We start from the raw sequence: 13,534 nt of genomic DNA, 5'->3' as shown, positions 1-13,534 counted from the left end.
AACAGCCAAATCATCTCCCAAGTGCAAGAACATCAGTGAAATACTTATTCATTCAAACTACATGCAATAAATAAATAAAAAAAAAAGATAACTCACTGCTGTGTCATGGTGCAAATTGTCAGTGCTTTGATAGCTACAATACAATAGGCAGTCAGTGTTAAAAAGATTCTTACAAGCACGGTTTTTAAATAGCGTTAGTGTATGAATTATTTACTTCTGTTTTGATTACAGTATACTTGTGGTGTTGAGTTTAAAGAGGCAGTTCGCAAATAAAGCTGGAACTTGTGAGCATTACAACATTGTACAGGTATGTCCATTATTTCTGAGGAGAATATGAAAAGACATACCCGGTGTTCTTTTGTCACTACCTGCGGCTTGAGTGGCCAGTGTGCTTTAAGTTTTACCAACATGCTAGGTGTTGACTGAATGAAAGCAGTCTTCAGACAAGCATCCATTTTTGATGCATTAACAGACCGAGCACCTGTATATTCAGACCAGTATAAAGTGCAATAACACTGTGCCCTGAGCATTTTGGCACAAAACATCAATTTAAAAAAAAAAGACCAAAGAGACAGATGCTTTCATGTGTTTACCACAGCTGAGTGCATTTCATCATGTGCACAGCCTGCACAGACTCAGCTGCTTTTTAGACATTATCAGAAGTGATGCCAAAGTTAGAGTCATATGCATGTCTCCTTGTGCATCTCTGTGTGGACATGTTTTTACATTCTGCTGTTTTGTGGGCATTTCAGTTGGGTGCAATTCCAAAATGGCAAAATTAAGAATGGATTGTTTCTGAATATAAGGAGGAAGTCACCGGGGTGAACAAAAATATACGAGCAAATATACCTCATGCAGTCACTCGTTGTAGAAGAACAATGAGAGGGGACAACCAAGAGTAGGTTCTCTCCGGCTCTTGATAAAGCGCTGTTTGCATAAGAGGTGGATCTCTGTTTAAGCAGCAGGGCAGGATGGTGGAGGGTCATTTTCCCATGATCATCAGTACAATGCTGGTTTATGAGCCACTCTGCACTGGGTATTTTACAGCCTATGGGCTCCATTTTACTGCTTTCCTATAAAATATTTTGAAAGGCCATTTTTAACTACCCAATGACATCATACCTTGCAGGTGCTTTCCTGCTTCATAGCTACAGTACACATGCAAATAACTACACTGTACTCTGTACATGCAACGGCCTTTAAAAGCTTTGTCTCTTCAAGGAAAATACACGAGGTCTATCCACAACTGAGCTATTGTTCTAGTACACAGGGAAGTCCAGAAACCAATATTACCCATATTCAGTCCACCAGTAACGAAGCTGAAGGTGGAAAGGTGGAAAGTTGGAAAGCGCAGCGCACGGCAAACCCAATACTGTAAAATGGCAGCAATATTAGTTGTCAAAATGTTGGGAGAGATTATCTCTCTAGTCTATGCATCCAAACCACCTCACAGCTATGGATTTAGCGTAGTGGGCAGCAATGTAGCGCAGTGGTAAGGAGCAGGGTTTGTAACCAGAAGGCTGCCGGTTCAGTTCCCCGTTAGGGCACTGCTATTGTACCCTTAACCCAAAATTGCCTCAGTAAACGTCCAGTTGTATAAACGAATAACATTGTAACGTACTCTATGTAAGTCGCTTTGGATAAGAGCATCTGCTAAATGCCAATAATGTAATGTAATGGATGTGAGTATCAAAAACATAACATAAAACATATAATGCTTGACTAGGGTTCTCTCTGAAGTATAGCAGTCAGTTGAGTGTATCGTGAAAGTCTTTACTGGTAATGAAAGTGTCTGTTTCACATGTTTCCACAGGAAAGCTTTTTTTGCTTTTCATTATTTTAAGATGAAACAAGAACTTATTCCCAGCTGACAAAGGAAAAAATATACTTTATACTTGTTTCAAACCAGATGTTTTTGAAGCCGAAAACAGTTACTGAAACACAGCCACAATGACTAATGAACAGTAAAAATAACAAAGAAAGCAGATGAAAAAGGTAAAAAAAAAAAAAAGCTCATGTCATCACTGTGCATCTATCTAAAGCGCAGAAGTAAAAATAGCTAACTGGTATCAGTAGGCTTCAATCTATGCTTTTCTTCAGGATGGACTCTCTCAAATAGAAGCCAGTTGGAAAACTTCTTCAAATGCAAGGAACACACCAAAAACATGAATGTGTCAACGCTTTTCACATTTTCTTGAGCAGACCAAATGATTGCCTGAGCAGACGTGCCGGGGTAATCTTTACTAGGTGTCCTTTGGTAAACAGGGTCTGTGTAGTTTCACACACTCTCGAAGATGGGCATTATCAGTGCATTCCTGGGTCTGCAGATTACAAATACAAACTCCATCAGGACAGCCTAGCATGGGAGGCGAGCCTTACGTTACTCGGTGGCCATCAGCTATTCCAGAGAGCTCAGAAATGGACAAATAAGGAGATCATGCTTTACACAACTCTTAGAAAAATGTGAAGAAAATATTATTCTTGATGCAAATCCCCAAGATTTAGAAAGTGTTTCCAAGTTAGGATTATTTCTGGTACAGCTAAAAAACAAATCATCTGTACACGTCGGCTTTGTCTTTATGAAGACGACGATTACTTCTTTCCTGATTCACTTATTCACTTATATTTCGCCTGATGATGAAATGCTGGATTGAAACCCACATAAATAGGTGCAAGAAAAAACCTGTGGCCAAAAGGCAAAATATATATATCCAGTCTTCAACCAAATAAAATAATGGAGTAAAGACTTAAAGGAGTGTGAGTGCCACTGGGAGGTAGGAATTCACATAAAATTGTTTACTCAACACTGTGTGAAAACATTATGGGTGTAGATGTACTTCACAAAATTAGTTTTAAAATACTTTAAATGACCAAACACAAAATATGAACTGCAGTATGAAATATAGTCACTTTAGTCATGGTGAATTCCAGGCTTTTAAATTTTGACTCATGATCTTACAGATCATGGCCTATAATTTAGGGGCTGCATTTGGCAGTCTTGCAAGTTTAGATGGAATTACTGGCTACGAACACCACAGATAGGAGGCAACGGTTGACACTGAGTAGCATACTGATAACACACTGAATTGTTCTTTTATTAAGCAACATATTGGGTGTATTGGTTCCTCTTTGTGTCATTACGTCTTGATTCTCTAGGCTTGATATGAAACAGGTTGAAAAGTCTCATCAATTTCCCAAATCACATCTCTGACAAATGAGATGACGGAGCACTTATATAACAGTCCAATATATTTGATCAGATTGGGGTAAATCACTAAGGTCTAATTAATAAAAATAATGCCAAAATATTTAAGTAATATGCAAGATATAATTTCTTTCTCAAAAAAACACAGAATAAAGTGATGTTTCTAATGATACTTTGTAATACACTATATGTATAAATGTCAAATATTCAAGAATAAATAGCATAGCATGTGAAAATAGCATGTGAAATCTTAATGACAGTGCTTAAAAGCAATATTTCTGCAAGACAAAAAAACTCTGATGTTGTGTTTTGGGCTTTTGTGTTTCCTGACTCAAATGCTCAGAATATTATACAGAATAATCAAGAACATACACTGTCAACATACATTTATCCAGATCCCGATGATCAATAAACCTCTTAGAGAATACTGATTAACTGAAGCCTGCGTGCGGTAATGATTCACATGGGAAGGTATGACCACTCAGGACAGTCATGCCTCTGAAAGAGAGCAACGCTGGGGAAAGCTGCGGTGATGACTGTGGCAAGTCCAGAGGCTCAGACATTCCCTAAGTAATTCTGGGCTTTTATTCCATCTTTATGAGCAATGCACACTGAAAGATGCAATCTTGTATTCGGAGAAACAAGCAGAGAGCAGGCTTGATCACGGTCACAGAGCAAGGGTGACTTGTGCCACATGTAACAGAGGACAACAGCATGTGTATTATTAGACTTTATTTTTAATGCAGCTAATTGCCTGAGGGCTAGCATGTCAGCGTGGGGCACAAAGGAGAGCATAGTAGGATGCATAATGAGTCCGCTTTAATGGCTGTGGATATCCTGGAGCTTTTCCCCCAGGGTTCACTCTGTCAGCTTGCACTCGCAGAGGAAGTAGCTGACCTTTGTTGTTCTCCTCCTTTCTTTGGTTTATGTGATCTCAAGCCATGCATGCAATATACACTGAGGCAAAATGACTAAAAAGTTATTCAGATGACAGCGGTGACATTCTTCACAGGATATATGGTACACATGTGTGGATTTTTTTTTTTACATTATTTTGTTGGGTATGGTGAGAGGAATACATTCCTCTGTATATAGATTTATTAGTTTAGAATGTGATAAGGACCGCATGAATGTTAGTGGGTTTTACAGTGTGGTTTACTCTCCGGAGCTTTGCTGTTAGTTGGTGCGCTGGGTAGTGAGGAACCTTGCTCTGCTTGAGTGTTTTATTCCTGCAGGTGCTCCACTTTCCTCCTACAGTCTACAGACATGCTGTTCAAGTCAAATAGTGTCTTTCCATCAACCTTGTTTGTGGAAGTCTGTGTGTGTGGGCTTGTGTGTGTGTGTGTGTGTGTGTGTGTGTGTGTGTGTGTGTGTGTCCAATGGGACTGGCATCCAGTCAAGGGTCTTGTCCGACCTTGCACATCATGCATACTCAGTTTGTCTAAGGCTCAGTGCGACACTCTAAGGGACCGTGTGTTTAGTGACAATGGATGGATGGATGGATGGATGGCATTCCACATCTCTACAACAGCAGCAACTGGCCCGGTACCAGTTATCATTTTCATGAGTGTACTGAACATTTATCTTCATGATAATCATTGTCAACCAAAGGGTTCATCACAATTTGTAACACCACAAACTAAAAATGAAGTGCCCCAAAGCAAAACACTGGTTGTTTACTGTTGGTTGCTGTAACCAAACACAAAGACAAGCACAGTATTCCAGAAGCTTCATAATAATGGCTAGTTTGCATGCAGAGTTCACTCCATTGTATCGACATTCAAACTTCCTTCAGAACATTGCTTCTTGCCTACCTTTGTAATGCTCCTCTGTCATTTCCTCACATCTACAGATATTCTCTTCTGCACAGCAGACTGACGGGCCATGCTGCTAATGTTAAATCTCATTCTTTCTACTTTCCAAGACTTGCCAGGACTGTTCTCTCATTTCTTACACTGTGTTGACTGTAAAATACGGCGGCAGTGTAGCATAGTGGTTAAGGAGCAGGACTCGTAACCGAAAGGTTGCCGGTTCGATCCCCGCTGGGACACTGCTGTTGTACCCTTGGGCAAGGTACTTAACCCACAGTTGCCTCAGTAAATATCCAGCTGTATAAATGGATAACATTGTAAAAGAACTGTAACCTATGTAAGTCGCTTTGGATAAAAGCGTCTGCCAAATGAATAAATGTAAATGTAAAAACACCATTGATCTTTTTTATTTTCCATGATATTATCTTCTGTGAATGTATGGTTTAATGGTTTAAATTTGATAGATCTGCTATTTAAACCACAATCTTCTTCTTGGTAATTGGACTTCTTTATAATCCAAAGCCATTTCAGTTTTTCCCATTTCTTTCTGTTCATTTATGTTATTGTTTGATGACTGCACTCTATTGATATTATTCTTAGGTTTTGAGCTGCAGATCATTGAAAAAACAAGAAATTCTGTAGGACATGAATGGCATATTCAAACGCCCAATAAGCCCTTGCTACTCACTACATAATTACACATGCTTAGCAGATGCTCTAATTCAGAGTAATTTACATAATTTTCATTTTATTCATTTATACAACTGAATATTTATTGGTGTAATTAGGTTAAAGTACCGTGTGTACAACATGAGAGAATCAAATCTTTGGAGTGTGAGCTCAGCTCCTTACCACCGCATTGTTCATCTCTCACTATTTGAGTGATTCTACATAGTGTAAACGCACGCTGTAAAGTACACCCAAGTATCACACGCAACATGAAAAACGACACACAGACCTTGAGTATACAAACCCGTCACCCTTATTGCTGTTTCTTATGCGCATACATGCGCATAATCATGCGCGCATGTTTTTCCACACAAAATCTCACAGTCCTCACCTGCAGCGACAAAAACCTCAAACTGTACATACATTGAAGCGCTACTAATACCCACCCATCGTCCTTTATTTACATATCCTGCTATTTCTTGTAAACCTTAAAAATCAAATGGAAAAATCAAATTCCATTGATTCTTTAAAAGCGCGCCATTTATGAATCAGAATAATAGATCTTTACAATAACACTAAAATATAAAACATATAACATAATTTTAAAGATAATTTTCAGATTGTGACTTACCTCAGAATTTATTTACTAAACCTTTATTCATTCATTCATTGAACCTCTACGATGTCAAAACATTGCCGGAGTTTAAGGCTAGGATAAGCACAGTTTGCCAAACAGTTGCTTATTCAGTAAGTCAAAAGACAGCAGATCACGAGAACTATACCGCCTCCAGTAACACTCACCACACGTGTACTGCCCATTTAAATCACCACCCCTAAATTGCACAGGGTCAGACAGAGTATTATAGAGTACTTTCAAAACAAAAACCACACGTCCCCAGTCACGCAAATTGTAAGCAAAACATATCTTACCATCAGATCACCGGAATGGTTTGCCAGCTACAGTGTCCGTGTAAAATGACAAATGGCTAAATGAGTACGCTAAGTCATAAAAATTGTTTTGATGTGGCATAAAACAGAACCTTTTCTGGTAATCTACCTGAGTTTGAAGTTTTCTTCATGTTCCGTTCTACTGAACGACCAGGGAAGCAACCTGAAGAATAATTTGGTACTCCCCCGCTTTCGTGGTAGCGTTAAATATTCCTCTTGGTTGAAGCACACTTGAAGAAGATTCCAACTAGGGTTCCATCTGTAGTCGTACTTCTAAGCTTGTCTTATCATGCTTTTGACGTAGGAGCTGTGATTCCCTGCGCTACTGTTCTTTATTCCGCTCCAGCAGTGTCCGTCTGCTTTAGGCACCTGCGCTCCTCGTATTGCTGTCGTGGTATCTGAAACAGTGTTTACAAAGTATGAGAAACGACTTACTGACGTTGTAATTCACCGTCTCCCATGCGCCGTGAACCAATTAATTACATGCTTTCAAACGAATTAGGCCGGTCAGTTGTGATGTTTGAGCGTTTCAGCAAAACACCGGAGCGAACTTGTGCACTCGTCTTTCAACTTAAGGTGTAGTTCCTGCACCCTAGAAACGTTTGTGTTCCTCACTGGTGATATACTGGCGCGTATAGCATTAAAACATATTACGGTTGATAAATATGTTATCAAAAAACATAGTATTACTTAAGGACGTCGGCGTCCTACGGAGGAGTAGGGTACGCAGAGGCTGACAGTGCAACTTTCACAGCGCCACTTGCACACACCGGCAGCGTATGTGAAACAGGTAGTACTCCTAGGTTTGTTAAGAGTGCTGAATATTTACTCGGATGAATCATCCCATTAGCCAGCTCAGAAATGTGCTCATGTCCAGCTAGAATCGTGATAGTTTAGTTCTGAGCCCTGAACGCAAAACAGGATGGTAGCACATCTAGGTCAGAGGGCAAAGTGGAAGTGATCCGAAACGAATGCATTAGAACAACTGTATCGAACACTTCTAACAGAGTTGCCGGGGATATCTGTGGTCACTGCACCGATATCCTTGAAAAAAAAAATGCAAGACAGCGCAAGGTGTTGAAGCTGCTATGGCCAAAAAATGAGACTCGATATGTCCAAATGTGGTTTGCGATGTCAGACAGCGCTTTCTTCTGGGACATAGGTTTCATTGTGGATGGCTACCCTCAGGGAATCATTTACAGCCTGGAACTTTGATGAAACATAATCATACTGTCTCACATCTGTTCATTGCCTCTTACATATCAACAAATGGTTTTTCTGAGATTTCCTTCACAAATCCCTGAAATAATTGCTAAATTGTACACATTCACCCTTCCCACCACTGTACTGTGCAGGGACTGCTGAAGCTAAAAACGTGGGAGCATGGAAGGGAGCCCCGCTACAGCAACATCTGCAGTAACATTTCTATATCACCGATAACTGTGCTGATTAAACCCAGTACACGATTTATGAGTCCTGCACGCAAGGGTACAGCAAGAGAACTTAACGCGCTTTGTACGTGGGCAGACGCACTGCACAAGGTTTAAAATTTGGGAGTCATAGTGTATCACGTCAGGACCCGGCAATGATTTCCAAGCCATACAGCGCCACCCACTGGTCACTGGTAGTGCCCTGTGCAAAGGTTAGAAATTACTTCACAATTCATGTACATACACCCGTTGTTTGCTGTGGTAGTGGTCTGTGGATAAAATAAATCCTCATGCTCTAGCTGTAGCACAACAAATTCTGATATTCTGTCAATCCTGTATTTTGGTTTATTTTTCATGTCCTTTTCATTGCATGTTTCAGACGCTTTTCTCATTGTACTCTGCCTCACTTGTAAGTCGCTTTGGATAAAAGCATCTGCCAAATGAATATGTAGATATATGCCACGGTTTTATTGTTGCTTCTTTCTGTGGTTCTAACCGAAAAGGTCACAGGTAATAGCCGTTTCTTTCGGTCACATTATGATAATGAATGACCATTTTACATTAGCTGTCTCACGGCTTGTGCAACTCGACGCTGAACAGGATTTAGCAGAATAAAAAATATCCCGCTAGAACCCATATATATCACGCATACCCCATACGTGTTGTAAACAGCACTTATCACTGCTAAGAATGACAGTGTGTGCAATCTAGTTTATGATGATATACGATTGCATGTATGTACTGAAATCCAACAAGAATGATAAGGAGAGAGCCTCCCAGTTCGCCCAGATGCTAAAATCACTTAACGCACATGCTGAGCCCTTCGACCCCTCGTCGGTCGACGAATGACTGAGAGCCCGCTGTAACGGGAACCGATTGTTGGTTTGTTCTGCTGGGGGTACCGGGATTGGCAGGTCGGCGTTTGCGTTGCTCACCAGCGACCTCCGCTGGTCAAGATGGCGTCCGCGGTCTGCCTGTATAAACCTGTGCATGACGTATGTAGGGGACAGGAGCAAGTGTTTGTTTGGATTGTTAGTTAGGGTTGCAGCGATGAGATGCGTTTCTAGAACATAACCGAGCATTCCAAAACTGGCAGAAAAATGGGGGGGGGACGCCTCGCCCTCCAAATAAAAAAAGAATCATTTAGCAATATAGCAAGTTGTGTTTTAACCATTAGTGAAGCTGAAATGCACTACTACAAACCTCTTATCAGCAATGACACCCCTCCCCTCGTGATCAGTTATTCTCGCCAAGCATCAGTTTCAGCATCAGTGTATAGTTCGACATCAACAGCATGAAAATGAAAAACAGTTCTAATCCGAGTCTGTGCAGCCCCTTTGCCGCATAGACAACAGAGATAAAATGCAGCGCTGTCTCTTCACCACTGTGACCTCTAGCGAGAGAAAGAGGAACCATCTCTAAATTTCACAGAAGAATTTCAGAGAATGCAGATTCTATTACCATTGAAAAATGAATTTTGATAATGATTTGACCATGTGCTATGGATACACATTTTGTGTCAATGTGTTTAATCTTAACATTGACAAATGCACCTTAATTGAACAGAGTTCAATCACTTTACAGCCATTTTATAAAAAAACCTTTTAAGGTAAGTGGGGTTAGGTAAACATCTGAGTGTTCTTTGGTTGTGTGTGATAGTATGTGTAATATAGTATGTGTCTTTGTGCAAATATAATGCTATAAACACCCATTAACAAATTACAAAAAAAAAAGGGGGAGTACCAATTACAAAAAAAAAATACAAAATTGTCTGCTCTCAGTTGTCCACAGTAATGACACAAAATCGAAATCAAAAAGCTCATGAAGTATTAATTTCATTCCTCTATATGTTTAGCAATAATGTGCACACATTTGGCTTCTGCTACAAAAGTCTACAAGCTAAAAATGCAAGCAAATCAAGCAGAAGGATAATAAAGTTTTAGCAGCTGATCACCTGAGAGCATTTAACACATATGAATGCCATAAGATCCATTACACTTTTGATGGTGTTGCTTTATGATTTATTCACGTTACATGTCAAAGTAGAATAGGTCATGTTTTTTTTTTTTTTTCTAATGGAGTAGCACAGTATTATCCTGCACAATAACAGGGCATGCTGAAATGGTGTGTCAGTGCTGAAAGTAGGATTTTCTATGGAGAAATTTGCCATGGAGTTGTTATGTCATGAAATTAGGTCAGGCTCAAGAGGGGTGACGTGCCTGCACACACGGGCTGTGATGAAAAGCTCAGTCATTCTTCCACAAGTCATGTGGCCTGCTGAGAACAAGATCTAGAGGGGTATGCTCAATGCAGAGCCTGAAATGTTTTTCTCACATCCAAAACCTCAAACCCATCTGCACAACAGCAGACGTGCAGACGCAGCCTTCGTGTAATGAAGCGCATGCATGCATTAACACTGACACACATGTGCCTGAATACACAAACGCACATATATGCTCAAACACACAGAAGGAGTTACAAAGCAAAAAAAAAAAGAGAGAAGATCCTATCAAAGTTGTTAATATAATCTGTGTCAGTATTATAATGCAGCACAGATGTATGTGTGTATGTGTGTGTGTGTGTGTGTGTGTGTGTGTGTTGGGGGGGGGGGGGGGGGGGGGGGGGCATGTGCAATCATGGCCCTGTGTGTTGAAAGTAATCATTCTGAAGCATAGCACTGAAGCTCACAAGGCTAAATCGGTACCTGTAATGCATTGCAGGCATTGAGGACTTCAGATCAGGGGACTCACAGTTCTGGTTTATAAATCACACACATTCCCTTTATAGTGCAGATAGGCCAACAGACTTTTAAGCTACATTGTCTTTTTGAAACAGATTGTCATGCACATCCACATTTCTCGTTTACCAACATCGAGGGTTTCTCTTCTGGTACTTATATTACAGAGGATCACTGTGACTACTTATAGGGGATTTCCAGTTGCTAAATATACAATGATGCTCTTTCAATCTGGCAAAACAATAATCCCAAAATTTACTTGGCTAATTAATTCCCTTCCTGTCCACTGTCAACCTCACTGATCTGTGATGAACATTCTGGCTCAAAATGGCTTTCATGCATCACCCAGATGGGTGCTACACATTACTGGTGGTTGGGGCGAGTCTGCCCACCACCGTTCACAATGAACCACTTTCAGAACCTTGAAAGACACTATACAAATGTAATTCATTATTATTATCGCCATAAAAATAATGTATAGACAGCTCAACAAAGACATAGGAACACTGCAGGGCAGAGGAAGTAAGTAACAGTGAAGGCAATCACAAGCCAGAGGACAGAATATGTGAGCAGCATAAGCCCATGTACCAGCAGTGGGTTATAAGGAATATTGGCAACATGAGTTTCTGAGTCTGCTTAAATGTTCTTGTGCTGTAACTTAAACTGCAGACAGTTTGCACACAGTGGAGGCTGGTATCTCAGGAAAATTCATCCCTGTGTGTGCAGGATGTTCTGTCCATTAATAGCATAGCGGTCATCACTGCTGTAGTGTTAGGAGGGTGTGATTAGGTTATTCTTAAACTGTGGCTGGACCATTGAGGTGGGGCTTGTTAAGGGCAAACACACACTTGGTATTTGTCCTGCCCCCTGGCACCTGGTGTCCTTGTACATTGTGGTCACCATTTACTCTCCTCATTAAACCACACTTGGTTGGAACCTGTCTGAACAGAGATAGAGAGGCAGGTTCTGGTCAATGTGGGCAGATATTTTCTGTCTAACACTCAGACTTGGGTCATAGTGGGAGGCAGGTGCATTTCTGCTGGGTTTGGTGTTTCCAGACCCTCACAGCAGTGCATTTTGACAAGTCCATGAGTGGCAGCCTGATAAAACAATTTTCCCCAACTGCTCTGTGGTTTCCTTTTTCCGCCATGCTCATTTGCATGTGCCATTTGTCACTGATGATTTGGCAGGACTGTGTGTGTATATTTGAAACCATTCTGGGTTTGGGTTGAGTTGGGCGTCAAAATAAAGACTGCTCCATGCTCTATTCCGGTTCAGACAAAGGTGTGTGTCCCGCAGTGTGTCATTTTCAGAGCTAAAATAATGTCACATTACCTTTGATCAAGAAAAGGAAGCATTGAGACAATTTAGGGCAGGTCAACACATGACAACAGTTGACCATTCTTTTTTTCCTCTCACAGCTGCATATTACTCTGCAATGAACATGTCTCCTTTTTTCAAGAATTTGTCAATTGCCTTTGTATAAAATATTCTTTTGCCAATTTTGTGTGACTGGTCAATTGACAAGACCCAAACCGTTCCAACAGTTTGAGATGATCCATTCATGAAAAAAGTTTTCATGGCGTGTGCTCTTTTGTCGCAGTGTATGTCCTTTTGCTAGCAACTTAAATCGATGGCACAGACTTACATGTCAAGATAAGTAACAGTGATAAATACTGTGAATCAATAAAATAAATGTTTTAGATTAGACTACAGCAAATTGTGTGAAGAACAAACAGATTGCTTTAATCTTACACAATGTATGGTTATACCATACTACATATTTGTAGAATTGCTAATGCAGTTTACTGTTTCATTACTCATTATTCAGGCTAATTAATTTTTTACAGATTCAGCTTTAAGCAAAAGTTGTTTTTAAAAGAAGAATACCACTACTGGTGCTTTGCTGACCTCTGATGGATAGTTATGAGAGCACACCCTTTTCTCCTCTCCTTACCCAATGCTCTACAGTACCACCATAGTTAAGAGCACATGAATAAAAGAAGAAACTTTTTTATGAGATTTGATTTTCACCAGCTGCCACAAAAAGTGCAGTATAGATCCTAGGCCCTAGAAGTCTACATTAAATTACATTATTGTCAGAAGCTCTTATCTAGGGTGACTTATACGGTTCGTTTAACAGGGTGGCATAAAAAGTAACACAAACAGGACACCATTAACCACACACAAATGAACGTTATTGCCAAATATAGTTCTTCAAAACCTCTCAGTTTTGAAGCAGTTGTGAGCCGTCACTGGTCGCCAGTGAAGGGAGCTCAGGAAGGGTGAGACACAGGAGAGTTTGTGGGCCAGTCAAGTAGCATCATTTTGTATAAGCTGCCAGAGTTTGATCACCCACCCGAGGGGGGTACAAGGATGAGGTTGCAATGGTCATCTGCAAGACGATGAAAGGTGGCTTTATTCACATCTCTCGTTTTACTTCTTTATATTAAGAGTTATTATTCTTCCCGTGTCAGTTTCCTGGTTTCCTTTGTCATTTTGTCCATTACATTACATTACATTACTTCATTTAGCAGACGCTCTTACCCAGAGCGACTTCCAGATAAGTGCATCACTATGCTGAGAGTGGTTATCTCCAAATATTACAAGAGGTCAGTAAGATACAAGGTTAAGTGCTAAGCTAGTGTACAGTGGCTTTTTTAATTGAAAATAGCAATTGATAGGATAGATAGAAATAGACAGGGAGGAAGGTTGGCTAGCTTGAAAAATGTTT

At 40.3% G+C, this 13,534-nt stretch overlaps 1 protein-coding gene across 1 annotated transcript in view; it reads right to left on the bottom strand.

Moving 5' to 3' along the window:
• Nucleotides 1–6,779, bottom strand: part of sept9b (septin 9b) — a 76,996-nt gene extending 70,217 nt beyond the window's left edge. Inside the window, exon 1 of the mRNA XM_036530042.1 lies at nucleotides 6,743–6,779. Coding sequence (XP_036385935.1) covers nucleotides 6,743–6,764 — 22 coding nt within the window. The 5' untranslated portion in view covers nucleotides 6,765–6,779. The remainder of the gene's footprint in view (nucleotides 1–6,742) is intronic.
• Between the last annotated feature and the right edge of the window lie 6,755 nt (nucleotides 6,780–13,534).

Source organism: Megalops cyprinoides, chromosome 1, assembly GCF_013368585.1.
Source record: "Megalops cyprinoides isolate fMegCyp1 chromosome 1, fMegCyp1.pri, whole genome shotgun sequence".
NCBI classification, from domain to species: domain Eukaryota; kingdom Metazoa; phylum Chordata; class Actinopteri; order Elopiformes; family Megalopidae; genus Megalops; species Megalops cyprinoides.
Note: the sequence above shows the minus strand (reverse complement) of the source record. Positions and strands in the feature narration are given on the sequence as shown.